This window comes from Jatropha curcas, chromosome 2, assembly GCF_041381405.1.
Source record: "Jatropha curcas cultivar XTBG-Jc1 chromosome 2, XTBG_Jcur_1.0, whole genome shotgun sequence".
Lineage (NCBI taxonomy): Eukaryota > Viridiplantae > Streptophyta > Magnoliopsida > Malpighiales > Euphorbiaceae > Jatropha > Jatropha curcas.
The window spans coordinates 23,432,703-23,459,578 of NC_143152.1; the positions used below are offsets into that span (position 1 = coordinate 23,432,703).

General features: G+C 31.8%; 1 protein-coding gene and 1 long non-coding RNA gene across 2 annotated transcripts; one reads left to right on the forward strand and one right to left on the reverse strand.

Annotated features, from left to right (window-relative positions):
* Positions 1-10,177: 10,177 nt before the first annotated feature.
* Positions 10,178-11,798, reverse strand: LOC105636211 (uncharacterized). The gene is made up of 3 exons (XR_001046950.4): positions 11,640-11,798; positions 11,242-11,386; positions 10,178-10,958 (listed from the first exon to the last, which is right to left on the reverse strand). It is a non-coding gene; the product is annotated as an uncharacterized LOC105636211 (long non-coding RNA).
* A 12,606-nt stretch (positions 11,799-24,404) lies between these two features.
* Positions 24,405-26,825, forward strand: LOC105636212 (large ribosomal subunit protein uL30y). Its single transcript, XM_012219419.4, has 7 exons — positions 24,405-24,563; positions 25,226-25,410; positions 25,502-25,599; positions 25,737-25,794; positions 25,943-26,022; positions 26,221-26,323; positions 26,408-26,825. Exons 2-7 carry the CDS (start codon positions 25,228-25,230, stop codon positions 26,621-26,623), a joined length of 738 nt encoding a protein of 245 aa, XP_012074809.1. The 5' UTR covers positions 24,405-24,563; positions 25,226-25,227; the 3' UTR covers positions 26,624-26,825.
* Positions 26,826-26,876: the final 51 nt, after the last annotated feature.

Below are 26,876 nucleotides of genomic sequence, written 5' to 3' on the forward strand. Positions count from 1 at the left end.
TATGTGCATTTTTAATGCAAATCATATTATGCATAACTTTTGCTATTGATTATCTTGGTGAAAGTCTTCGCATGATACCTAAGAAGACACATCTTAACATTGCAATTTTTTCAGCATACCTCAATGAGATATAATTTTATAATGCATTTCACGATCATTTTATTATATAATTTTAGGGGTGTCAAAATGGTCATGACATGCAACACGATTCATCTTGCATGCAAAATAAACAGGTTAGAGTTGATGTTAAATTGGTATCAAAAATCATAAATAGGTTACACATTTATAACACAAATATAAATACGTCGTGTCACGGGTTGATATACAGATTAGGTGCGTCACCCTTTTATTTAAGGGTAGACATAAACACTCTAACTAAAATCCTATTTAAACTTTATTGTTGTATTAATTTTTTTTATTTTAGTTGTGAATCTCGAAGAATCTATGCATTTTATATATAAAAATTTATTTTTAAATATAATTTGAGTTAAATAGATTAAACTTAAAAATATTATAAGAAAGTTAGGTGGGTTGTATATAAGTCAACATTACTGTCACGACCCATTTCCGTGGGCCGGACCGGCACTAGGACCTGGGTGGGCTTAAGGCCCCCGAAGCCCGTAGTAAGCCTAACTTATTTAAATCTCACATTCTATTCATAATTATGGATTCAGACCCATTTACTTATTATACATATGCATCTAAAATACAGTTCATATGTTTAATATGGACTTTTATTATTTATTTACAACCCAACTGGAATACAATTGCGGAACTCTACCTTTATATTTACATCGTTATTTCTATCATTAACCGTCTTCTACAATAAGTGTCTCAACTTCATAGGGCTTTCCTTTCTTTCTATTACCTGAAAAAAAATAGTAGGCAGGGGTGAGCGCCAAACTCAATGAGTAGGGTTAGATAACCCTCTCACCCCACACAATCACACAGATGCTAAAATATTTTTATCCGATTACCGTTTAATTATATGATCATGCAATTTGTCACACAAATGGCAATACAACAGCAATCACAAATATTATCACCTTCATATAATCACATCACGTGGAAATTAGTCAGTGGAGTCACCGAACCCCGATGAGCCATCCTCCCACATGGCTCATCCTCTCACGTGTGCACCAGGGAGCCAATCCCCCATTCTGGCCGACCGGTGCAATCCTCACACAACCAGTCCTCTCATTATTTTTCCAGTCTTTCTCTCTTTTTTTATTTTATTTTTATTTATTTATTTTTTTATCAACAGGAGGCAACCCGGTCGTCTCCATCAAATCTAGATCATCAGGCGCTCACAACAGGAGGCCACCCTGCGGGCTGCGATCAAATCTAGATTATTAGGTGCGTCCAAATAAAGAAGCCAACCTGTGATTTCAGTATAATCTCTTCTTTTCTCTTCTTTTTTTTTTTTTATACCAACAGGAGGCAACCCGGTCGTCTCCATCAAATCTAGATCTTCAAGCGCTCACAACAGGAGGCCACCCTGCGGGCTGCGATCAGATCTAGATTATCAGGTGCGCCCAAAGAGACCAACCCGTGGTTTTTCATATCATACAGATCAGAACAGTAGGTGCACACGGGGGCGCCGATCTCCCATTTACCCGGCTAACAGAAATCAGAATCAGGATCCATATAACAGAATCAGAATCATAATCAGGATCCATATAACAGAAACAGTCTCACAAACCCATGGTGACCCACTTCATCCCAATTCCACACAACCAAGGCACAGTAATATCACATCACAGCTAATCAAGCAATACAAATAGGGCAGCACGATATGGCAATTCAACAAAATAATGCATGATAACATTTAGCCGTGAATGCATGAATGCAGGTGGATGATACTAGTTATCTAACACTACTCACAGTTCTTTATTGTCCTTTAAAAGGACTGCCTTTTTAGCCACATGCTTCCAGCTTTTGTCCTCGCATTTTGTATTTTATAAACCTTTAAAATAAACAAGAAAATTCTAAATAAGAATTTTAATTCAAAAACTTATATTTCACATTCGTTTATTTATTTTGGCTACTGGTCATTTAATTCACTTGTTATATATGCATATATATCTAGGTTCTCTCATTTATATAAATAATTATTCTAATTTATAACCTTTAGATAAAATCTCTAATTATTCAGTGAGGAATATTGTATAATGATAATTATAATATTGTATAATATTTCTTAATACCTAAAATTTTAGTCGTCACTACTTATTAAGAATATAACTAATTTAATTCTTCATTAAGTGTTCTATAAAAATTTCGGCAGCATTTCCTCTATAAACTGGACTATCCAAATTTTTACATAAACCATATGTCAACACACAGCCCATCCATCGGGCAATTCACATTAACTCATCTCGTCCGCCATAACCATCATTCATTCTTTCATTCAATTCACAGTCTATTCATCGGGCATATTCTTAATCAAATTAAATTCTCATTATAATTAATTATGCTATAACTATTTACTTACTAATAAAATTTCCAAATTTTACTTACATTATTATTAGCTAGAAATTTATATTTCAACACCGATTTTATAGTTATAATTAATATTCATGGAATATATTTAACAATATCAAATTTAATTTATTTAACTACTTAATTAAATTCATTAATTAATTATCTCGGGATTTATTCAAAAATTGCAAATTAAGCTTTAGAGTGTACCGATCGAAAATCGGATTTGATTTCCGTGATCCGCGCAAAGAGGAGAACATTCTGCCTTTGAAGTCCTCGCCGGCCGGTCGCCGGACCGCCGCCGTGCACGGTGGCCGAAAAAGTCAAATCTTGCGCTCTAGGCTTGCCTGAAACGCCGTGAATCGCCGGAAAAAAGTGTAACCACGGTGGCCAAAACTTCAAGCTCTTCCCCTTCAAAATAGACGCAATTTCAGTTCAAATCTAAGCTATAATCTTCTTCCTTGCGTTGAGTAGATGGTTTTAGAGTGTTCATTTGCCGAATTTGGTGGCCGGAGGACGGAGATCGAAGGAGAGGGAGGAGGAGGAGGAGGTGACGCAACTGGAGAAGGAGAAGGAATAAACGAAGAGAAAGAGAAAGAAAAAGAAAAGAAAAGAAATGGGCCGGTCCGGTTCGATTCAAACCGGTTCGGTCCAATTCAGTGATTTGGTCTCATTTCGTTTGGTTTTTGAGTTTTCCAATCGATTTTCGGTTCGGTTTATCACAGTATTCGAACTAAAATATTAATATAATTTCCAAGCTGTCGGTTCATTAAATTTAATTGGAAAATTTTTGAAAATAAAAATTCAGGGTATTACAATTACCCACTTAACATGTTTATATTTCACGGGTCGTATATGTGTTAACATAACCCACTTACCCTGTTTATAATATTAGGCGGGTTACACGTGTCGTGTTCATGTCATCTGTCGTGTTCATGTTATTTGTCGTGTTCGTGTTAATAAATTTGACACGATTATTAAATGGGTCGTGTTTGTGTTGACCCTAATCGTGTCGCATGTTAGGCAACTCTGTTGCCTAACTTGACATACCAACTACTTTGATACCCCTAACAATTTTATACTTTTAAATGATGTTGTAAAAGATTATTTCATCATTTAATATTGCTCTGCGCATAACGTGGGTCTAACACTAGTTATTACTCTCTCTGTCCCAAAATATAAGTCATTTAAAGTTTTTACACAAGAATTAAGGAAGCAATTAATTCTTCTAGATTACAACAAACTCAAGGATAATTTGACCAAATTATCATTTATCTCAAAACCAATAGCTTGTGAAGTATTTATTGTATTTAGTATAAACAAAGGTAACATTGGAAAAATATTATTTATTACTTCTTGAAATACACAAAACAACTTATTTTAGGACAAAATAACAAATCAAAAATGACTTATATTTTAGGACAGAGAGAGTAACTTCAAAATGCTTTCTATGTTCAACATCCCTATTTATCTTTTTTTACAAAATTTTAAATTTTCTTTTAACTTCTATTTTATTTATTACATTTTGATTGGACCTTAATATTCCTAATCAATAGATAAATAAGTGTATAATTACGTAATTTGAAAATTTTGAATTCTTTTCTTATCTGCCTCCGTATCTATTTAATTTAATATATATATATATATATCCGAAAGCAAAAAATAACTTCAAAATGCTTTCTACATTCGATATTCTTTTTTATCTTTTTTTACAGAATTTTGAATTTTCTTTTAAATTCTATTTTATTTATTACGTTTTGATTGGACCTTAATATTACTAATCAATAGATAAATAAGTATATAATTATGTAGTTTGAAATTTTTGAATTTTTCTCTTATCTGTCTTCGTATCTATTTAATTTAATCTGTTTAATCTATCTATATATAATCTCATCACATTAAGAAATACTAACACTCTGAAAGTGGCTTCATCTACGACAAGAACATCCTCTGCAACGGAACAATCTTCAGTTTTCAAGCGCAATCTGGAATTATCAAGTATTATTGTTTCTATGATCTAAGTATAAAAATCTCTCTTTCTTTTTCTGGGTACATGATAAATAATTGTAGTTGTTCTTTTTTTTTTTTCACGCTTATTGCTTGTGAACTAACAGTATCAAAATTGACATTGGTGATAATTCAATATGTCTTCTCTTCGCAGTCGGTAAAGCTCGCCCATTTTCTTTCAGTTTTCAAATGCAATATGCAATTATCAGATACAAAATGTTGTTTCTATGATCTATGATCTCTCCTTTCTTTTTTTTTTTTTTTTTTTGGTTGGTTTTTTCTTTTCATATTAAATAATTCTAGAAGGAATCCTGCCCTTTCTATTTCATATATTTATTTACATATTTATATAAAAACTTGCACAATAATAACATGGCACCCTCTCCTGAAGCATTCTTTGATTCCTTTTTTTATAAATTTTTTTAATTTTTAATAACTTTTTAATCATTTATTTTCTCTACAACAATTTAGATAATTATTTACAGATAATTATTATTTAAAAAAATAATTTCAATTGCACAAAAGGTATCTCTTCGACTTTCTTTATTCTATATCTATATCAATACTTTCAAATATTACATTTGATACCATGGTGACCCTATGGACGAATTAAGACTATTGGAAATGAGAATAACATGTTGAATGACATTTGGACCAAGAATATGAGAGGGGAGACCTGGCATAATGCTCTCCGCCGCCCCGGGGCCAGTATGCGGGACTGACCCCTAATGAGCTAGGATGCGGACATCATGTTCTATCAAGAGGGACTGATGTCTCCATAAATAAGGAGCTCTATGGACACTACTTATGTCCCTATGGCTGGTGGTGGGACAAACCTTACCTTAGGAGAATTCCACATCGGCTAAGCACAAAGTGGACGTGATGTACATAAGGTGTGGCAGGCCTTAAGCTACTAAGATGTGTTTTGGGCTGGGAGGTGGTTCCCTGGCCTAAGAACAAAATCGTGCGGGTCTGGGCTCAAAGCGGACAATATCTCAATAGGCCTAGGATGTTACAAACTTGAATTCTCAATAAGATTGATCTATAGTTAACCTATTTTCTAGGACTAGGATAGTGTTGAGTTTAAAATTTTGTTTGTTTCGAGTAAGGTTTCTCTTGACTTTCAATGCAGAAATAAAATCAGTTGCATTTTACTTCTCTGGTTACTTTGTTTACAATGAAGTCTTTCTTTGCTAACAAATACACTGGCTTCTTTAACTATTCCATATAGGTACTTAAACATTATTGACTATTTTATTACTTTTTGGTGTTCCCTTCATATTTTCTTTATGGAGTAATAATGACATTACTGAGGTGATGCTAACGGTTGACTCATAAATTCATAATCTCTTATGTTAGCTCGGTTACATGAATTTTCTACCGTCCCTCTTGTAAGTAAGTTATTTGTGGCTTGCATTTGTCTAATTTCATTTGTTGACTATAAGGTTTTCTATCAATATATGATCTTTTTTAAAACAGATTTTTGCAATATTTTATAATTTATGATATTTTCTCACACTGTCATTGATCAACTATTTATTAGTTCTCAGTTAGCCTCTCATGAATTAACGACTCGTCTATCAATTACTTGACTTTTATTTTGTTCTCTTTTTCCGGCATAGATTAACTTCTAGCCTTCAACAATTAAGCAAGCACAACATAAGTTTTGTTCATGCTATTTGGTTTGTGATGCAAACTCTTTTGTTTTTTGTTGACTCCATTAGTTTATTCATATCTTTTTAAATACTTAAAGTATTGAAGAGTTTATATACATATTCATTTCCTCTTTAGATCCTTTTGTTTTGATTTTTGGCTATAAGAATTCTTAATGTTTTTTATATTTACGTCATGCCCGATTCCATCCACGGGAAGTTGGTAAGATCTGCACGGTTTTAAATTGAAAACTTCTCAGGAGGTTACCCATTTTAAGATTTCCGTTAAGCGAACACGCTTAACTGAAGTTCTTTCAACTCTCCAAGCTATTGCACCAAAATGCGCATCTGATGATTAATTTTCCTCATTACCACGCTCTTAGGATTGCTCTGTCGGGTCGGGATGTTACGATTTATATATTTTTTTGGACAATTTTTCTAAAACTTTCAAGAATATTAAAATTTAAATTTTTGATTTTAGATACAAAGATTACTTTTAACAATTTTCAAATGGAATATATTTTATATGTTTTATTTCTTTATTTATTTTTAGGTGACTTATCTATATATCTACGACTTTTCATATATCTATTAACATTTTTCTTTCATTTTTCTATATATTTGATAGATATGTGTAGATAATTAGTACTTTAATCTTCTTTTCTTTTTTTAAAAAAATATTATCTATATTTATAACAATATCTAAGTGTGTCTATCTATATTTTGATATCAATCTACATATATCTATATATTTGTATCAAGCTAAAAGCATACATAAAGTATTTTATAACTAAATTATTTCATTATTCATTCAACTTTAAAAAAAATTAAAATGGTATACATGTTGCTTCATCAATTTGAGCTCTACAAAAAACGATTGTGCAATAATAATCTTGATATGATTTTACTGATGAGAAAGTTTATGAACCTTTCAAAATTTTGAAATTAATTTAATATTTTTGTTTTGCTTTTTTTGAGTTTTCAATTTGATTTTATTATATTTAATTGTAAGAAAATATAATTTATGGTACAATATACGAAAGAATCAAGTTAAAAAAAAAAAAAAGAAAAATAGAAAGATGAAAGGAGAACATCTAAATCCAGCGACTCCATCACATTCTCTTATGAAGTCATGCATCTCTTTCTTTAATAGGCACCACAGAAATACACATCCTGAAAAATTGATTTTGGTTTAACTGGGTAGGTATCATTTTTCAATTTTGTTTAACCTTGATGGATGGAGAAAAACATTTGTTTATGGGAAAAATAAATGAATTCTAAATCGAACTTCCACTAATAAAAGGTACTAAATACTGATATTTTGCAGCCAACCCAAATTTATAATGAAAATGAATAATAAATATAAGAAATTAAAAAAACTAACCTCTAATTACAAAAGCCTTCACAGTAGAAATATAAACAATAATATTGTTCAATTCAACTATATATAGCTATATTTTAGGTTCAAAAATTTAAAAGATAACGTTTTAGTTGAATTAGATTATGGTTTAAAAGATAAGGTTTTAGTTGAATTAGATTAGGTTTTAAAAGCTATCAATTATCATTACTAGATTCTAAATATTAAATTGAAAAGAAAAAATTTTTGTTGGCCAATCAAATCATAAAAAATAAGAAAAACACTCAAAATTTTCTAAAAAAAGAAAAATAGATTACTGAACAAAGACAACGCCTTAAAACTTTCTCTTTGTTTCAGCTTTCGTATATATATATATATATATATAAATCATAAAATATAACATATATCAATAAATTAACCTGCGCAATACGCCGGCCTTCACTTAATTGTATATAATAAAGGAGAATCATAGATACGCCGGCCTTCACTTAATTGTATATAATAAAGGAGAATCATAGATGCTGATGTGACACTCTCTTTAGGGTGAGCACTTGGCGGATATAACCGAAAATTCAAACCGAATCGAGTAATTTGGTTTGGTTTGGCTGCCAATAAATTAGTTTTGGTTTGGATCGGTTAGTTATAAATATTAATTTGATTTTTCAATTATGGTGCGGTTAGTCTTAAAAAAACTTCGGTTAATCTAAATTAACCAGATTAGTACTCAAAATGTATATATTTTTTTATCTCAATTTTGTTTTTTGTCAAAACGTTGCATTTTTACCCCATATTAAAATAAAACCAAGAGTGCAAACTATATTTATATAGTTTTTGTGACAGGCGACAATAATCTGGTATAACTTTTGAGATCATTTATAAAAAACATCATGTTTAATTGGTTACTAACTGTAAGTTTGTAACTGAAAATTTAATGAATGCTTCTTTTAATGTCAATTATATTAACTGTTATTTGGATAGTTGGATTTAGATATGACTGCATTTGTAATTTTTGTTTGGACACTTGCGATTTGTTAGATTAATTAATTAATTTATTATTATTATTTTTTATTCTATATGATTGTCTATAAATTTATAAGCATATGTATATAATTGTTTTAAGAGTGCAAACTGTAAATTTAGAAATAGGAACACATATTGAGAAATTTTGGATTTGGATACTTCTCGTAATTGGTTTGAATTAAGCAACTGAAAATGGTAATTCGGTTATTCGGACAATTGCCGTTTTTATAATAAAATTGCATATTATTGGGTTCTATTACTTTAGGTTTTATATTAAATATGATTTGGATTGGATAATGGATTTATGAAATTCGATCATATTTGGATTGAATTATTCGTTTTGGAATGGTTTAGATTAACCGAATGCTCACCTCTAGCTCTCTTTAGAGAATAAAACTCTCTAAGATTTAAATATTTGGTTTTAACTTAGTTAGGAAAATTTGAAGATTTTGGAGAGAAAATGTTTCTCCTTATCTCTCTTTAATTTAATGACTTTTATGGATTATATTTTAAAAATTATTCTCTAATTTGTGATTCTTATGACTTTAAAATATAATGCATTCTCTTATAGTCTAACTTTTTTTCACTTTCTTATTTTCCTTCATATGCTATTTTAAGAGTAATGTTTCACTTTAATTAGAATAAAAAGTTTTAATGTTTCCTTATACATTTAAATTATAATTATATATTTATACCCTCATTCTTTTTAGCAATTTACTTGATACATGTATCTTACACCTAAAAAAAAAAAAAAACTGTACAGCCGTGCGAAGTAAGGAAGACCGCCTAGTTAAATTATAATTGAAAAGTTCTATTATATGTTACTATTTTCATTTTAATGTAATTTAGGTACTTTTGGAATTCTAGTGCAGAATTTTGGATTAAAATTGTGATAAAATCTTAAAAAGAAAGAAAAAGATAAAAAAAAAATACAAATATAAAGGAATAATGCCAATAACTCAATATGGACTATATTGTAATATTGCTCCAACTCAATTTCCGCAAATTATACATCTATATATAGAGAGATATGTAAATCTAATAGTAATATTTAAATTTATCTTTTCAAAAAAAAAAAAAAGGAATATTAAAATTTATGCAGTAACTGTCTTTGCATCCATATCAAAATTAACATTTGGCAGTTAGTTTAGATAAATAATAATTAGTAATTTGGCAGTTACCTGTGCCTGCACCCACCTCCACCATTTTTCTTGCTTCTCTTTCTCTTTCCAGTCGCTTTGCTTGGCATTTTCTACCTCCTCAATGTGCCTCCAAGTGAATTATATATATATATATATATATATATATTGTTTGTGTTTCAATTATATTTAAATTTCATTTAATGATCATTTAGTCAAATACTATATATGCATACTAGAAGATGGTTGATATTTGATATTTTAATAATGCCATTAAATTATTTAAAGAAATATAGATATAATTAAAAATAGAATGAGATAAAACGGAAAATAAGAGCAAAGAGTATTTACATGGTTCAACGATATGCCTACATTCATTGAGTCACGTTACTTTATTATTATAAAAAAAACTATAACAACAAAAGAAAATAAAAAATATATAGCAAGTAAAATAGAATTAATAAACATTGTAACTAAAAGAAATAATTAATAAAACATTATTCCCCTCAAAGCCCACACAATTAATGAAAATCATATATATCTCAACCCATACCAAATGAGATAATATAACATAATAATACAACATGTATTCTCCACTATAGCTGAGGCCAACAACCCTAACAATGAGGGCATCCCTTTCTTTCTTGAAGGACTTAAACAGTGTCTTCATTATAGTAAATGAAATGATATAACATAACAATACATCATGTATTCTCCACAGTCACAAAGACCTACAGCCCAAACAATGAGTGCATCCCTTTCTTTCTTGAAAGACTTTACAGTATTTTCATTATACTAAATGAAATGATATAACATAACAATACAACATGTATTCTCTAATCGCAAAAACCAACAGCCCTAACAATGAGGGCATCCCTTTCTCTCTCGAAAGACTTAATCGTGTTTTCATTATCGCGAATGTAAATTCAAATTGCATTCATTTGTCTTACAATTTCGGATATCGCGAATGTAAATTCAAATTGCATTCATTTGTCTTACAATTTCGGATAGGAGAGAAATGCTCTCAACGGAGGCATAACACGCTTAATGCCAAAATCGACATGAGGGCCTTAACCCTATCTTTGATATCGTGCATGCAAGCTTGAACAGCGTTTACCTGTAACCTCTACAGAATGAAAAAGAAACAAATACTCCCAATACAGGCCTAGCAATTTTGACGCCGTGGCCGACAGCTCTTTTTTATCTCCTTCCCTCGTGAGTGCCTTAACCTCATTTTTAATATTGCGATTACAAGCTCGAATCGTATTCATACGTCGTGCACTCCCTCCGTCCCTGCCGTCCCTGAATCAACGATCATGTTGAAAGTCTTAAGACAGCAATTCGAAATCCATAACAATTTATTTTGATAGCAGTGTACTGAAAGTAAGTCTAAACGCGGAATAAAGATCTCAATAACCATAAGACTACTCAAAAGTCATCTTAAATCGAGAGAAATTAACATCATGTATGTAAAATAGAAGGCAGTAAATTAATATTCTTAAATTATAAAAAATTATAAATTGATAATATAAAATTAAATGAAAATTAAAGAAAATAATATTATACAGAATAATGAGTATTTTACCTATATAACTCGGAATATTTTTGTAATCTTCCCTTCTCCACCCATGTCGATTGTAGAAAAATTTTCAAACTGATTCTTTAATAACAGCACATTAACTTTGCACATCAATAAAAGCTTCTTCATCTTTTTCTTCAAAGAGTGTATCCTACCAAAAATTAATAAAATAAAATATTTAAATTCGAAAAAATAATAAAAAAAAAGTTAATTCCCAACAATTTCATGCGCCATAAATTTTCTGTATAACGAGTTTCTTCTATAAAAATAATTCTTTTTAATGGGATCTGTTTCAAAATTTAGATTAGAACAATATAAAATATAAAAAAAATAACAAAAAAATTGCATCATTTAAATTACCTTGAAAAAGAAAATAATAAAAGCTCATAAAACTTAGAAATTACCTTCAGATCTAACTTAGAGAAATCTTGCTCCGAACCGAGAACTCAAAAAGCGCCTCCCCATCAGTAATATTGGCTGTGGTCCGGAATACAGAGGTTGGGGCTATCTATCGTCTCCTATTCAAATTTTGCATACTGCAATGAATGCCGAGTGCTGACTGCTGACAGAAAGTTATTACCGTCTCGGCCTTAGAGATATTATCTGAGCCGTTGGATTGACCTAGGAAAAAATCGTAGAGAAGCAAATAAGTGAAAGGACAAGCCAGTCACGTTTTTTCTTGTCCACTGCTGGTAAAGTAAATCGGTGGAAAAAAAATATTTACAAAAGCCTAATTACAAAAACACCTCTTTAGCGGGTATTATTTTTCAATTCTTAATTGAACTTTTTAGTAATTATCGCTCTATATTCTAACTTTACTTATTACTAGTGATTGATCCGTGCTTTCACGTGCGGCTGTTCACATGTATATAAAATATAATTTTTATAGAATTACGTAACTTATTTAAAAAAAAACTATATAAATTAATTTGGAGTTATTTTATATTTAGAGGCGTATTGGATTAAGATTGTGTAAGATTTTAAAACAATTATCGTGTTTGATGAAATTGAAAGACTTTCTAAGATTTTCACATATTCCACTAGAATTTTATGTAGAGTTTTATGAAATTGATTAGATTTTTTTAAAAGATTTTGATAGAATAGCGGTGATTTTTATATATCTAATCAAAATTAATTTCAAGATCTAATTGAATAAATTAAAATGTTTTGGAGTCCAATTGAACAATTGAAAAATAATGAGGGACTAAAAAGTAAATATGTCATCTTCTCCAAAATCTTTTTTTTTTCCATGAAAGGCCTGCAATGGCCATTGTCGCCGGCAGTATTCTTGTGCTCCCAAAACAATCACGATGTAGTCAGAAGACCACAGATTTTTCGTCCTTTGACTGAACGGTGAAGTCTTATCGGAAAATCGTAGATTTAAAATATATATATATATAACGAAAACCGACAATCACCGCTAACCAGGACTTGCAACAATTGCCAAAGCTCGCGCAAGGAGGCAATTTTATATTAATTTAAAATTGATGCGCAGTTCGTTACTTATAGCTCATGGAGCCTAGTGGTTTAGCCAGAACAATGACAGATTATATTAATTCTGAAACACCCCGAATTTTTATTTTCGAAAACTTTCGAATTTTTAATAAATCAAAAATATCGACTTTCAACTATTTGGGCTATATATATATCAAACAATCTCAATTCGAGCCCAAGTTTGTGAGTTGGGCCTAAGCCCAAATACATCATCGGAATTGTCGATTTGAGAATGATTAAAATTTTTGAGAAATAATACGAAACCCCTTAATTTAACTTATTATGAATATGTATGAATTAATTATCTTAAAACCAAATATTGTTACTATTAATATTTTTATTATTAATATTGAGTAAATGGAGAAAATATTATGGAACCAAACTAAATAATTAAAATAAATCGAACTGGACTTTAAAACCAAATTGACCTTTCGAAAACCACACAAACAGCTTGAAAAAAAAAAAAATATATAAATAAATAAAAAAAAAAAAAAAAAAAAAAAAAAAAAAAACCTGCAAACCAAACAAATGAGACCAAATCACTAAATCGGACCGAACCGATCCGAATCAAACCGGAATGTCCTAGATTTTTCTTTTTCCTTCTTTTCTTTCCCTTCTTCTTCTCCAGGCGCGCGACTCCTCCCCTTCCCTTCCGGATCCAGCCACCTGAGCTTCTCGCCGATGTCTCCTCGCCGCTGCAAGTCCGGTCTTGTCACAGCGCCTCTCCGTTCAACTCTAACGCGAAAGGCTGTCGCTGGAAGCTGCGATCGCAACAGCCCCTCCTCCCTCTTCCTTCGATCACGACAGCAGCGCCATAACTCAGCGCCATCGAGTTCGCCACAGACCACGCTTGATCTCACTCCCTCCTTCTCCGGCTTGCGATTCAGGCGAGTGCGACTCTCTTCCATGGATTGGCAGCAACGTTGGTGGCGACTCTATGCCCTGGCGAGCCGTTTCAACCAACGAGAGGAACTGATCTCGCTCAACCGACGCCGGAATCGGACTTCTGGCAGAAAAACGAGTCTAATGGTGTAAAGAGTGCTCAGTTTCAGGCAAGTTCGATTTTTCGACCACCGTGCACGGCGGTCGGCGGTGGCGGTCCGGTGACCGGCCGGCGGCACTCCGGTGAGGCCCCGAGAGACAGAATCCTCTTCTCTTCGCGCTGATCATGGAATCGTCGCCCGATTCCCAATGGGTACGTTCTAAGACTCAATTCTCAATTTTTATATATGTAGAATTAATTGATTAATGAATTTAATTGAGTTATTAAATAGACTAAATTGAATAACAAGAAATTAACTTATTGGATTAACTTAAAAATATATGAACATTTATAGTCTTTTGTAAATAAATTAGATTGATTAGTGTGCGTATTTGGATAGCGAACATGATTTGTTAACTGGTTTAGGACTTTAGAATAATGTAATTGTAAATTAGTTTAGAACATTGTCAAATAAATTACATGATTATTATTATGATTAGGTGATTTAAGGAGAAAGAATAAATTAGAATTAGTTAATTAGTTAACTAGATAACCATTAGTTTAAAACTAGCCGATTGTGCATAAGAGAAGTAAGGCGAATTTTAGTTGGTTAACGGTTAGAATCGAAATTTGATAAATTAAGATTTGGGAGGTGCTGCCGAAATTTTGATAAAAATTAGACTAAATTTTTATTTAACAACATAATTAATAAGTTTATTTAGATTAGTTCTATAATTTGGTATATAATAAATATAGTGCTCTGATTATTTACTATCTTTATTATTCATTTAATTATTTACATATTTATTTATTTATTTTCATTATTATTGTTAATATTGTTATTTATTTTATTATTGTTGATTATTGTTAATACTATTTATTTATTTATTTGCATTGATTTTGGATGTTTAATTGTGCATTGCATTACGATGTTTAATTGATTAATATGTCTGCATTTGATTGCAATGTTTGATTAATTGTGTTGTGATAATGCTATGCTTTGTTTGTGTGGAATTGGGATGAAGTGGACCACCGTGGGTTTGTGAGGACGGTTTGTGATATGGATCCGAATATTATATGATATTTGACCGTCGGCCGAGAAAATGGGAGATCGGCGCCCCCGTGTGCACCTGATGATATGGATTATGTGGAAAACCACAGGATGGCTTCTTGTTGTTGCGCACCTGATAATCTAGATTTGATTGTAGCCCGCAGGGTGGCCTCCTGTTGTGAGCACTTGATGATCTAGATTGGATGGAGACCACCGGGTTGCCTCCTGTTGGTATGGAAAAGAAAAGAGAGAATGGAAATACAATGAGAGGACTGGTCAGTGAGGATTAAACCAGTTGGCCGTATGGGGGATCGGCTCCCTGGTGCACATGTATGAGAGGGCGAGCCATGTGTGAGGACGGCTCGTTGGGGTTTCAGGTGGCGCCACTGACTAATTTCCACTTGATGTGATTATATGAAGATGTTATGATTGTGAGTGCTGGTGATATGCCATTTGTGTGACTGGCTGCGTGAGCATATAACTAGTCGGATGACTAGATTAATATGTGTACACATTTGTGTGACTGTGTGTAGTGTGCAATAATTATTACTCCTTAGAAAACTCACATGTCTTGTTTGATTTTTCAGGAAGTAGGTTTTTCCTTTAATCCGATTTAGGCTATGTTTCTTCGGCGCAGGGCAATAAACAATTTTTCCTAGATCCATAATTATTTTACTATGTATACTAACAGTTAGTGACTCCGCAGTTGTAGGATTTGTATACTTTTAATCGTTTATTATTATAGACGAGATAATTATGTGAATCCATATTGTAAATGTGATGCATTGTTAATTAGGCCCGAACTGTGGAATGTTGTAGCCGATAAATTCGGGCCGAGATTTAATAAAATCTTGAGGTTTATTTTTCATAATCATATGGACTAAATGTTTAATATTATATTGAGATAGTAAATTTTTAGTGTTTCAGGCTTACTACGGGCCTCGGGGGCCTTAAGCTTACCTGGGCCCTAGTGCCGGTCCGGCCCACGGAAATGGGTCGTGACAAAGTTGGTATCAGAGCTTAGGTTAAGGTTTTAGGACACAACTGCGGAGTATAGGAAATTTCTTTATGTTGGGATCGGCCGTAACCAACATAAGGAAGGAAACTTTGTGACTTTCCTCCCTAGGGATGGTGGACGCACTAGACCCTATGAGGTGGGAAAATCCACACTTATTGCGTAGATCTATGATTACGAAGGAAGTAATTAGAGGTTTGAAGTGAAAAATAGACAATAAGATAAATCCATCGCAATACCTATAGGGGCTAGAGTTGGTATCAACCCTTAGGCTAGGGAATAGAGTAATACCTGATGGTGGTGGATTGGCCTGATCACCCAGTACACCACTTTTCATGTGAACTCTATTCCTGTCAGTGAGTAGGATAGTGTAGAAAATAAGCAGGATTTTTATTGGTATGGTAGATTCCTGAACATAAATAATAACTTTGAGGTAATTAGAAATTTGTGTCTAGTTTTCAACACAGCTACTGAATTTCTTTAGAGTTTATTCAAAAAATATAAACCTTTTATTTTTGTTTTCATTTTATTTACCTGACATTTTAAATTTAAAACCCCATTTTAATTTTGAATTCAAAATTGTGTTATGATAAATAATGTGAAATTGATTATTCATATAGAAAATTATTTTTAAAAGTTGTCTATTTATATCACGGGGCCAATTGGATTAGATCATAAAATGAAATGATTATGAGGATAGTAAAATTAGAAAGATTTGAAAAGAAGAATAAGACAAGTGGTGATGATGATATTAAGTAAAGTAGACAGTTAGTGGCTAAGTAAGAACATAAACATTGGAAAGGTTTGAGGAGACAATTCTAGTTTAGAAGCTAGGTTGCAAAATAAATGGAAAGGATAGCATTAGGTTAGGACTTAAGACATTAGTATTGCTGTGTATTAGATGAAAGCGTATATTGAGAGTGAGTAATAAGTTTTAGATTGAAATGTTGGTGATTAGATGGATCACGATTAACGATAATTAACAGACGAAATAATTAATAAGAGTACTCTACCATCTTCATAGTGGACTGATAAGCAACATAGGTGGAAAGGAGGGTTATTAGAAAGAAAGAGTTAAGAGAGCTGGAATGTAAATTAGCAAAAGGTGTTATTACGAAAATCAATTTTATTGATAAGTTTTAGGGCAACTTGACAGATTAAGTTAAAGCGAAATTGATAGTTAAGTTAAAAGCATTAAAAATCTTTATAGAGGCATGATAACTGGCGGTACAGTGAGGTCATTAGATCATGAGCTATCTAATAATTGCACCCATCTATAATAAGAATATTATAGGGAAAACAAGACACATATAGGTAGAACTAAGAGAGTGAGCCCAAGTCGCCCTGTGATACTAATAGACAATGAAAGTTACAAGACGATTTTTTCTTAAAGTTATGGATTAAAGTAGTGGTTTCTGAACTTTTGATTAAAGAAAAGTTTTAGTAATAATATATGTAAATTAAACGAGTTAAATCTTATTATTATAAGTAAATTAAATTTCAGTCGTTTTGTATTTGTAAACTATATGTTAGGTTTTCATAAAGGAATGCTTAATGAAAATTTAAATCTTCAAAGGAAATTATATAATTTTAAGAAAAATAGATGACATATATTATGCATCTTCTTGATAAATCCGGTTTTATTGTAAAAGTTTTATTTAAAGACAGATTTTCTAAAGATTTCAGTAGCTGACTGAAAATAGTAATTGGAGATTTAGGTAATGAACTCAAGTTCTTGTAAGTTTTAACTAGGAGGTACTAAATAGGATGGTTGGCGATAGAATTACAATTAGAATACCTGACTATTTTTCTTTCCTCGGTTCATATTATCCACTCTTGAGCTATCTCCCTAGTGATGGAAGTAATTTCTTATGACTTTGAATTCCCTATGTATCCATTCTTACCGTCTCCTGTTAGATTTCAATTCGAGGACGAATTGTCTTAAGGGGGGGAGATTGAAACACCCCGAATTTTTATTTTCGAAAACTTTCGAATTTTTAATAAATCAAAAATATCGACTTTCAACTATTTGGGCTATATATATATCAAACAATCTCAATTCGAGCCCAAGTTTGTGAGTTGGGCCTAAGCCCAAATACATCATCGGAATTGTCGATTTGAGAATGATTAAAATTTTTGAGAAATAATACGAAACCCCTTAATTTAACTTATTATGAATATGTATGAATTAATTATCTTAAAACCAAATATTGTTACTATTAATATTTTTATTATTAATATTGAGTAAATGGAGAAAATATTATGGAACCAAACTAAATAATTAAAATAAATCGAACTGGACTTTAAAACCAAATTGACCTTTCGAAAACCACACAAACAGCTTGAAAAAAAAAAAAAAATATATAAATAAATAAAAAAAAAAAAAAAAAAAAAAAAAAAAAAACCTGCAAACCAAACAAATGAGACCAAATCACTAAATCGGACCGAACCGATCCGAATCAAACCGGAATGTCCTAGATTTTTCTTTTTCCTTCTTTTCTTTCCCTTCTTCTTCTCCAGGCGCGCGACTCCTCCCCTTCCCTTCCGGATCCAGCCACCTGAGCTTCTCGCCGATGTCTCCTCGCCGCTGCAAGTCCGGTCTTGTCACAGCGCCTCTCCGTTCAACTCTAACGCGAAAGGCTGTCGCTGGAAGCTGCGATCGCAACAGCCCCTCCTCCCTCTTCCTTCGATCACGACAGCAGCGCCATAACTCAGCGCCATCGAGTTCGCCACAGACCACGCTTGATCTCACTCCCTCCTTCTCCGGCTTGCGATTCAGGCGAGTGCGACTCTCTTCCATGGATTGGCAGCAACGTTGGTGGCGACTCTATGCCCTGGCGAGCCGTTTCAACCAACGAGAGGAACTGATCTCGCTCAACCGACGCCGGAATCGGACTTCTGGCAGAAAAACGAGTCTAATGGTGTAAAGAGTGCTCAGTTTCAGGCAAGTTCGATTTTCCGACCACCGTGCACGGCGGTCGGCGGTGGCGGTCCGGTGACCGGCCGGCGGCACTCCGGTGAGGCCCCGAGAGACAGAATCCTCTTCTCTTCGCGCTGATCATGGAATCGTCGCCCGATTCCCAATGGGTACGTTCTAAGACTCAATTCTCAATTTTTATATATGTAGAATTAATTGATTAATGAATTTAATTGAGTTATTAAATAGACTAAATTGAATAACAAGAAATTAACTTATTGGATTAACTTAAAAATATATGAACATTTATAGTCTTTTGTAAATAAATTAGATTGATTAGTGTGCGTATTTGGATAGCGAACATGATTTGTTAACTGGTTTAGGACTTTAGAATAATGTAATTGTAAATTAGTTTAGAACATTGTCAAATAAATTACATGATTATTATTATGATTAGGTGATTTAAGGAGAAAGAATAAATTAGAATTAGTTAATTAGTTAACTAGATAACCATTAGTTTAAAACTAGCCGATTGTGCATAAGAGAAGTAAGGCGAATTTTAGTTGGTTAACGGTTAGAATCGAAATTTGATAAATTAAGATTTGGGAGGTGCTGCCGAAATTTTGATAAAAATTAGACTAAATTTTTATTTAACAACATAATTAATAAGTTTATTTAGATTAGTTCTATAATTTGGTATATAATAAATATAGTGCTCTGATTATTTACTATCTTTATTATTCATTTAATTATTTACATATTTATTTATTTATTTTCATTATTATTGTTAATATTGTTATTTATTTTATTATTGTTGATTATTGTTAATACTATTTATTTATTTATTTGCATTGATTTTGGATGTTTAATTGTGCATTGCATTACGATGTTTAATTGATTAATATGTCTGCATTTGATTGCAATGTTTGATTAATTGTGTTGTGATAATGCTATGCTTTGTTTGTGTGGAATTGGGATGAAGTGGACCACCGTGGGTTTGTGAGGACGGTTTGTGATATGGATCCGAATATTATATGATATTTGACCGTCGGCCGAGAAAATGGGAGATCGGCGCCCCCGTGTGCACCTGATGATATGGATTATGTGGAAAACCACAGGATGGCTTCTTGTTGTTGCGCACCTGATAATCTAGATTTGATTGTAGCCCGCAGGGTGGCCTCCTGTTGTGAGCACTTGATGATCTAGATTGGATGGAGACCACCGGGTTGCCTCCTGTTGGTATGGAAAAGAAAAGAGAGAATGGAAATACAATGAGAGGACTGGTCAGTGAGGATTAAACCAGTTGGCCGTATGGGGGATCGGCTCCCTGGTGCACATGTATGAGAGGGCGAGCCATGTGTGAGGACGGCTCGTTGGGGTTTCAGGTGGCGCCACTGACTAATTTCCACTTGATGTGATTATATGAAGATGTTATGATTGTGAGTGCTGGTGATATGCCATTTGTGTGACTGGCTGCGTGAGCATATAACTAGTCGGATGACTAGATTAATATGTGTACACATTTGTGTGACTGTGTGTAGTGTGCAATAATTATTACTCCTTAGAAAACTCACATGTCTTGTTTGATTTTTCAGGAAGTAGGTTTTTCCTTTAATCCGATTTAGGCTATGTTTCTTCGGCGCAGGGCAATAAACAATTTTTCCTAGATCCATAATTATTTTACTATGTATACTAACAGTTAGTGACTCCGCAGTTGTAGGATTTGTATACTTTTAATCGTTTATTATTATAGACGAGATAATTATGTGAATCCATATTGTAAATGTGATGCATTGTTAATTAGGCCCGAACTGTGGAATGTTGTAGCCGATAAATTCGGGCCGAGATTTAATAAAATCTTGAGGTTTATTTTTCATAATCATATGGACTAAATGTTTAATATTATATTGAGATAGTAAATTTTTAGTGTTTCAGGCTTACTACGGGCCTCGGGGGCCTTAAGCTTACCTGGGCCCTAGTGCCGGTCCGGCCCACGGAAATGGGTCGTGACAAATTCAAAATTCGTAGATACACGTGCCGCTTCTATCCTTATTAAGAGGTGTATTAAAATAAGACTTTATTAGATTTTAAAATATTTTTGTAATCTTTGGGTTGGATGATAGATTTGTGAATGACTCTTTTATTCATTTCTAGCACCTTAAAAACCAATGAAATCAATAATTTTATAAAATCTTTCTATATCAGTAATGTTTTGAATACCATCGAATTTGTATAGACTTTTAAAAAGCCATAATTGAATACCATCAGATTTTTATAGATTTTATAAGAGTTTGAATTGAATACTACAAAATTTTAATAGAGTCCATGAAAATCCATATTGAATACTATTGGAATTTTAAAATCTTTTAAAATCTAATTGAGTCTTAATCCAATACACTCTACTTAAATGCTTATGCTCGGTACTTTAGCTATTCACACTCCATATTAACACAGAAGTTAATAAGCATTCTGTAGCTATACATACTCCATGTTAACATAGAAGTTAATACGATAACGGCATTAATTAGGTTTTTTAATTGGATTAACACTAACTTCTAATAATTCATGTGATTCCTAGCATTTTAACATTAAACATTCACGAATTCACTCATCTTCATAATTTTTAAAAAATAAATATTTAATCAAATTATATATATAATATTCATGGATGAAAAAACATGCACCAGTTGTGTTTTAGCTATCAATTGACCAATGTAGTACAAACCAAGTAGGAAAGTACAGACGCTCCATTTTTGGTAGAGATTAGGATTAAATAATTAACATAAAATTTTCTAAATTATCTAATTAAGTGTTTTAAATATCTTTAAATTTATCTAAATCTAAATTTAAGAATATCATTTAAAAAAATGCAAATAGCAAATGATTTGCTTAAATATGTTGTCATTTTATCAACTTTTGACATTAAAAATAAGAAAAAAATTTAAAATCAGTAAAAAAAATAAAAAAAATAAATATAAAAGATGATTCAAGCTTAATCAAACAACAAAGACCATGTATCGTTAGATTTCCTTGGTGCATTACTTGGGAAATATATGAAGTCTCTATAGTCTATATACCGAATCTTTTATACATATTTAAAGATTTCCTTTCGAAAAAAATTATTATTTATGATTACTAAATCTCCATTGCATCGTCAACCTTGCAATGAAACAAAAGTTAATATTGGAAGAATACAAAGTAAATTTTTAGCTTTAAGAAAGTGCTAAGAGATTGGAAAGAAATTTACTTTGCTTTAATAATAAAGTGCTAAGAGATTAGAAAGACTGGTAAAACTTAAAAGAACCATCCAAGAAGCCATATAAGTTATTAACATTGTATCTTTTTGAGCTTTATTCCAAGCACTCTCTTGCTAGAGGTTTGTTTTACTTGAACTGAACTAAATTTCATGAAGCTTGCAACAAAATGAGTTATTTTTCTTACAAGTTGATGCATTTTCTCACATCACCTATCAATTCAACCGCTGTCCAGCTACTGGAACTCAATCAAAGAAATTAGAAAAAAAATTACAACTGAACAAAGCGGCAACCAACTTGGGAGATGAAAGAATCAAACTAAAATCCAGATGAATGTACAATGTAAAATTTAAAAGTCTTAACATGTTCCGAAACCTTAACATCTGCTTCTTGACTCTAAGGCATCGAATTATCGTAGCCTATTATTAATCCCCTCACCTGATAAACCTTTTAGTTTTTCATTAGTTTAGTGACTCTTCTTCTCCTCAGTTTCTCTTGGTTCAACTTCCTTATTTTTGCGCCTTTCTTCTTCTTTTTTTTTTTTTTTTTTTTCTTTGTCTTCTCCAAGAACCTGTATATCTAATAAGAAAGAGATGATTACATAGTTGAGATTATTACGCAATTGAACAGAAGAGAGAACACGAAAGAAGTAAAGCAAATCAATACAAAATAAGATAAATCATTGTGAAAGAAAAAAGGCGTAGAGATAAAATAGATGAGAATTGAGATTGAATGGAAGGAAAATATATAGCTAAATAGTTTTAGATATATAAAGATTCAAAAGTGTTGGTCATTATCATAAATATTAATTTTTAAATTTTTATTAATTGGATTAGGTTTCAAAATTTATCGATATCCATATTAAATACTAAATATTAAATTGAAAAATTTTTTGAGTTGGCCAATCAAAATATAGAAAAATAAGAAAAAACTTCAAATTTTTTAATTGGACTCAAAACCTTTTAATTTGTTCAATTAAGTCCTTGAATTAATTTTAATTGAGTATATAAAAATCATTGTATTTTCATCATAATCAATAAAGTCTAAAAAATATCACTAATTTCTTAAAAACTTTATATAGAATTCTAATAGAATATGTAAAAATCTCAGAAAATCATTCAATTTCATTAAACTCAACAATTTTTTTAAAATCTAACACAATCATAATCAATACACCCCTAATTACCTTAGTTATTTCATATTTGGATCCGTTTACATAAATAATGAATCAAACATCACAATAAAAAATGAAATATTAATTAAATAGATAATTGAAGTATTTTAAAAATTAGAGTAATGTTTGATATTTTAAAAATTATTAGAATAACATAGTCTTCTATTCTTTTTTTATTTTGAAAACTTAACAATGCATTAATAATGAATATAAGTTGAGTATATCGTAATATTCCTTTAGACATAAGAAATACAATTGAAATCTTCTATTTGAAGATGTTCTTAATCTTGACAGAAGAGATTAATCTTCTGGATAAAAACTGGTCCATTTTTAAATAGGACGATAAAAAAAAAACCTTCTACAATATTATCCCGAATATTGTTTTTTCGATAATTTATTACAACTGACACCTACAGAAGAGTTAATACATTAAACTTTAATGAAGGAATAAACTGCACTATCAGGCTTCATTGGTAAAAGAAACTTACCCGGACTTGAAGATTTGAAGGCTCCAACCACAAACAACTAACAATTCATAATGTTTGAAAGATCCAAATAAAAACTCTTCAATAAAGAGGAAACCCATGAAATGGGAAAAATAATAACCCCACTAAGAAAGTAATAAAAACACTTAAGATATATCATGTAAGAGACTAAATCTAAATTTTATTTCAAATAATTATAAGTTTGGAAATCATTGGAAAGAAAATTAAATAACATAAATTAAAAAAAAACCACTTTCAACCAAAGAAGATGGTCGGGAAAACAAAAAAGAAAAAGTTAGAGAGAGACGGATAGAACATAGTCTTTTACTTGATTTTTTTTTTTTCAGTATTGGGGAAGGGAATAATTAAATCTGGATCTATTGTCAAATTAAAATGCACTTACCATTAAGCTATGCTTGGTATGTGGTTAATTTTTTTTGAAAAATGATCAAAAAGTAATTTTAATTACGCAGTTAATTATATTTTGGACTTATTTTAAGTACTTTTTCAACTTATAAACTAAACCAAATATTATAGATCGAATTTCTGTCCTGCTCCATAGATCGAATTTCCATTCTAATTTGACCCATATACACCCCCTAACTTTTACTGAAAAATACATTTTTTGAATGGAAACACTAAATAATTTAACAAGATTAAATCTTTAAGACTAATTAATATATTTACAAAATAAGATGGACAAAGTTGTTATTATGATCAAACTTGAGGAGGAATTAGTCATTTACCAAAATAAAAATGCTAAACCCGGCCCGGACGAGTAATGCTCCAAAAACCTAATTTTTAGCTGAAATGACCAAATCACCATTTCAAAATCTCGGAAACGACGCCGTTGGGATCAGGAGAAGGGCATCTTATTTGTGTTCCGCTTCCTCCGTCGCTTGCTGCTCCTCTGGTGCTTCTTCGTTGGCTGCTTCTTTCTTCTCTGCTTCAAGGAGGTAAGAGTGAAGACCGACCCATGAAAATTATGCTTCCTTTTTGCTGCTTGTTAATATTGCTTTGTTTGATCTGCATTTCTATTTGTGCTTCTTGATTTGTTTACTATCCTCTAATTTACACATAGGTACTAGGGTTTAATAAGGTTTATTTTCAATTAGAAACTGTGTTTCAGTCTCGATTATTTTATTCATTTTGATATAAAACAAAATTGGATCTTGCTTTTTAAGGCGTGGATTATGGCTTGTTGAGATGCTAATTTTATGCTTCTAGTGGTTTTTTTATCTTTATTTTTTTTTTTTTGTTTTTTGAAAGTTATGTGACCAATTAATTCACTTGTCTCGACTGAGACCTGTCTCGTTAGTTAGCTCACAATTAATTTAGGAAATAAGAAAGTATTTATTTATAGTCCTGTAGTACTTGTTCATGGACTTTTTCTTGAGTTTACAAGACTTTTAGGATATTTATGCATTTGATTGCATTCCATTCCATTCTTTTAGGGTTACGCAAGTTAGTCTTATATTTTGAAATATGGATGATTTGTAAGTGGGTTTCTTTGCAACTGGTGCTGTGATCTTTTTTCTGTATTTCTTTGAAACACCAGTAAATTGTCATATGAGCCTCTGATTTGCTGCCTTGGGCTAATCTGATTGATTGTGATTAGAAATGGCTGAACAAACTAAGGCAGGAGCTATTGTCCCTGAATCTGTGTTAAAGAAAAGGAAGAGAAGTGAGGAATGGGCTTTGGCAAAGAGCCAAGAACTAAAAATAAAGAAGGAAAAAAATGCTGAAAGTAGAAAGATAATCTACAAGAGGGCTGAGAAATATGTTAAAGAATACAGTGAAAAGGTAGCAACATAATTTTATGCATTACTAGAATACTTTTTTTGGTTAATATCTTTTATTTATGACGTGTTTTATACTGGTTATGTTTTTGCAGGAAAGAGAGTTGATAACCTTGAAAAGAGAAGCCAAGCTGAAAGGAGGTTTTTATGTTGAACCTGAGGCCAAACTGCTGTTCATCATCCGAATCCGTGGGTAAGCTTACTGAGATTTTGTTGCCGTTTTAAATACAAAGATAGTATGGATTATTGTTTCCTTCATGATGATATTTGTCAATGTGTGTTAACTGCTGGCATCCTTTTGTTTCTTTAATTTTGTTTGCACCTTGACAGTATCAATGCAATGGATCCAAAGACCAGAAAAATTTTGCAACTTCTGCGTCTGAGACAGGTAATATATACAGGCATTTTTATGTTAAAAATAAACAACTAAATAGTATGGCCTTTCACCCAGTTATTGCCCCAGTAGGGTGGGTATCTTGTATTCTAATCCCATGTATATTCGGAAATGTCTTAACTTGTTAAAATTTCTTGGACAGATATTTAACGGTGTGTTTCTCAAAGTGAACAAAGCAACCATGAGCATGTTGCATAGGGTTGAGCCATATGTTACTTATGGGTAAGGCAGATTGATCCACCACACCTTTTAAGAGAAATTTACATATGCTGTTATTAATCATTGGTTCTCATGTGAACAATGTTTTCGATTAAATGCAGCACAAGCCTGAAAATTTTACTCCAGTTCTGGAAAGTAATTAATGGACCTAATTTTATTGTGGAGCATTTATGTGTGTTTGGCTTTGATTTTATTTTGTAGATATCCTAATCTTAAAAGTGTAAGGGAGTTGATCTACAAGAGGGGTTATGGAAAATTGAATAAGCAGAGGATTGCTCTGACTGATAATTCTATTGTTGAACAGGTAGGTGTTACGTATTCATCAGTTGCTTTAGATCTTCCTTCAATTTATGCATTCATATTGATGTATTGATTTCAATATCTGCAGGCTCTAGGAAGTTTTGGAATTATTTGCGTGGAAGATTTAATTCATGAGATCATGACTGTGGGTCCTCATTTCAAGGAGGCAAACAATTTTCTCTGGCCATTTAAACTAAGTGCTCCATCTGGAGGTTTGAAGAAGAAAAGAAACCATTATGTGGAGGGTGGTGACGCCGGAAATCGCGAGGATTATATTAATGAGCTTATTAGGAGGATGAATTAGGCTCTAATGGTTTTGCTCTACTTATTTTCGTTTTTGATTATGTGAAAAGCTAGACTTGGGAATTTTGCTTGTGCTATCAGTGTTGATAGTAGTTTTTTCTAATCAGAATTCTTTTCACTTTTCCTCATTTATGTTATGATGAAGTTGAAAAATCACATTAAAACTATTCTTCAGTTAATTAGCATTTGCATTGTTTGTTGGATACTGTTTAGTACTCTTGGAAGTTTATGGAGACCTTTTTGTTTGAATTTTA

What these genes read in the sequence shown, in the direction of transcription:
- LOC105636212 (XM_012219419.4), top strand. Translation starts at nt 25,228, where the DNA reads ATGGCTGAACAAACTAAGGCAGGAGCTATTGTCCCTGAATCTGTGTTA. An exon ending in GAGCCATATGTTACTTATGG is followed by an intron (nt 26,023 to 26,220) that starts GTAAGGCAGATT and finishes TTTATTTTGTAG; the next exon opens with ATATCCTAATCTTAAAAGTG. An exon ending in ATAATTCTATTGTTGAACAG is followed by an intron (nt 26,324 to 26,407) that starts GTAGGTGTTACG and finishes CAATATCTGCAG; the next exon opens with GCTCTAGGAAGTTTTGGAAT.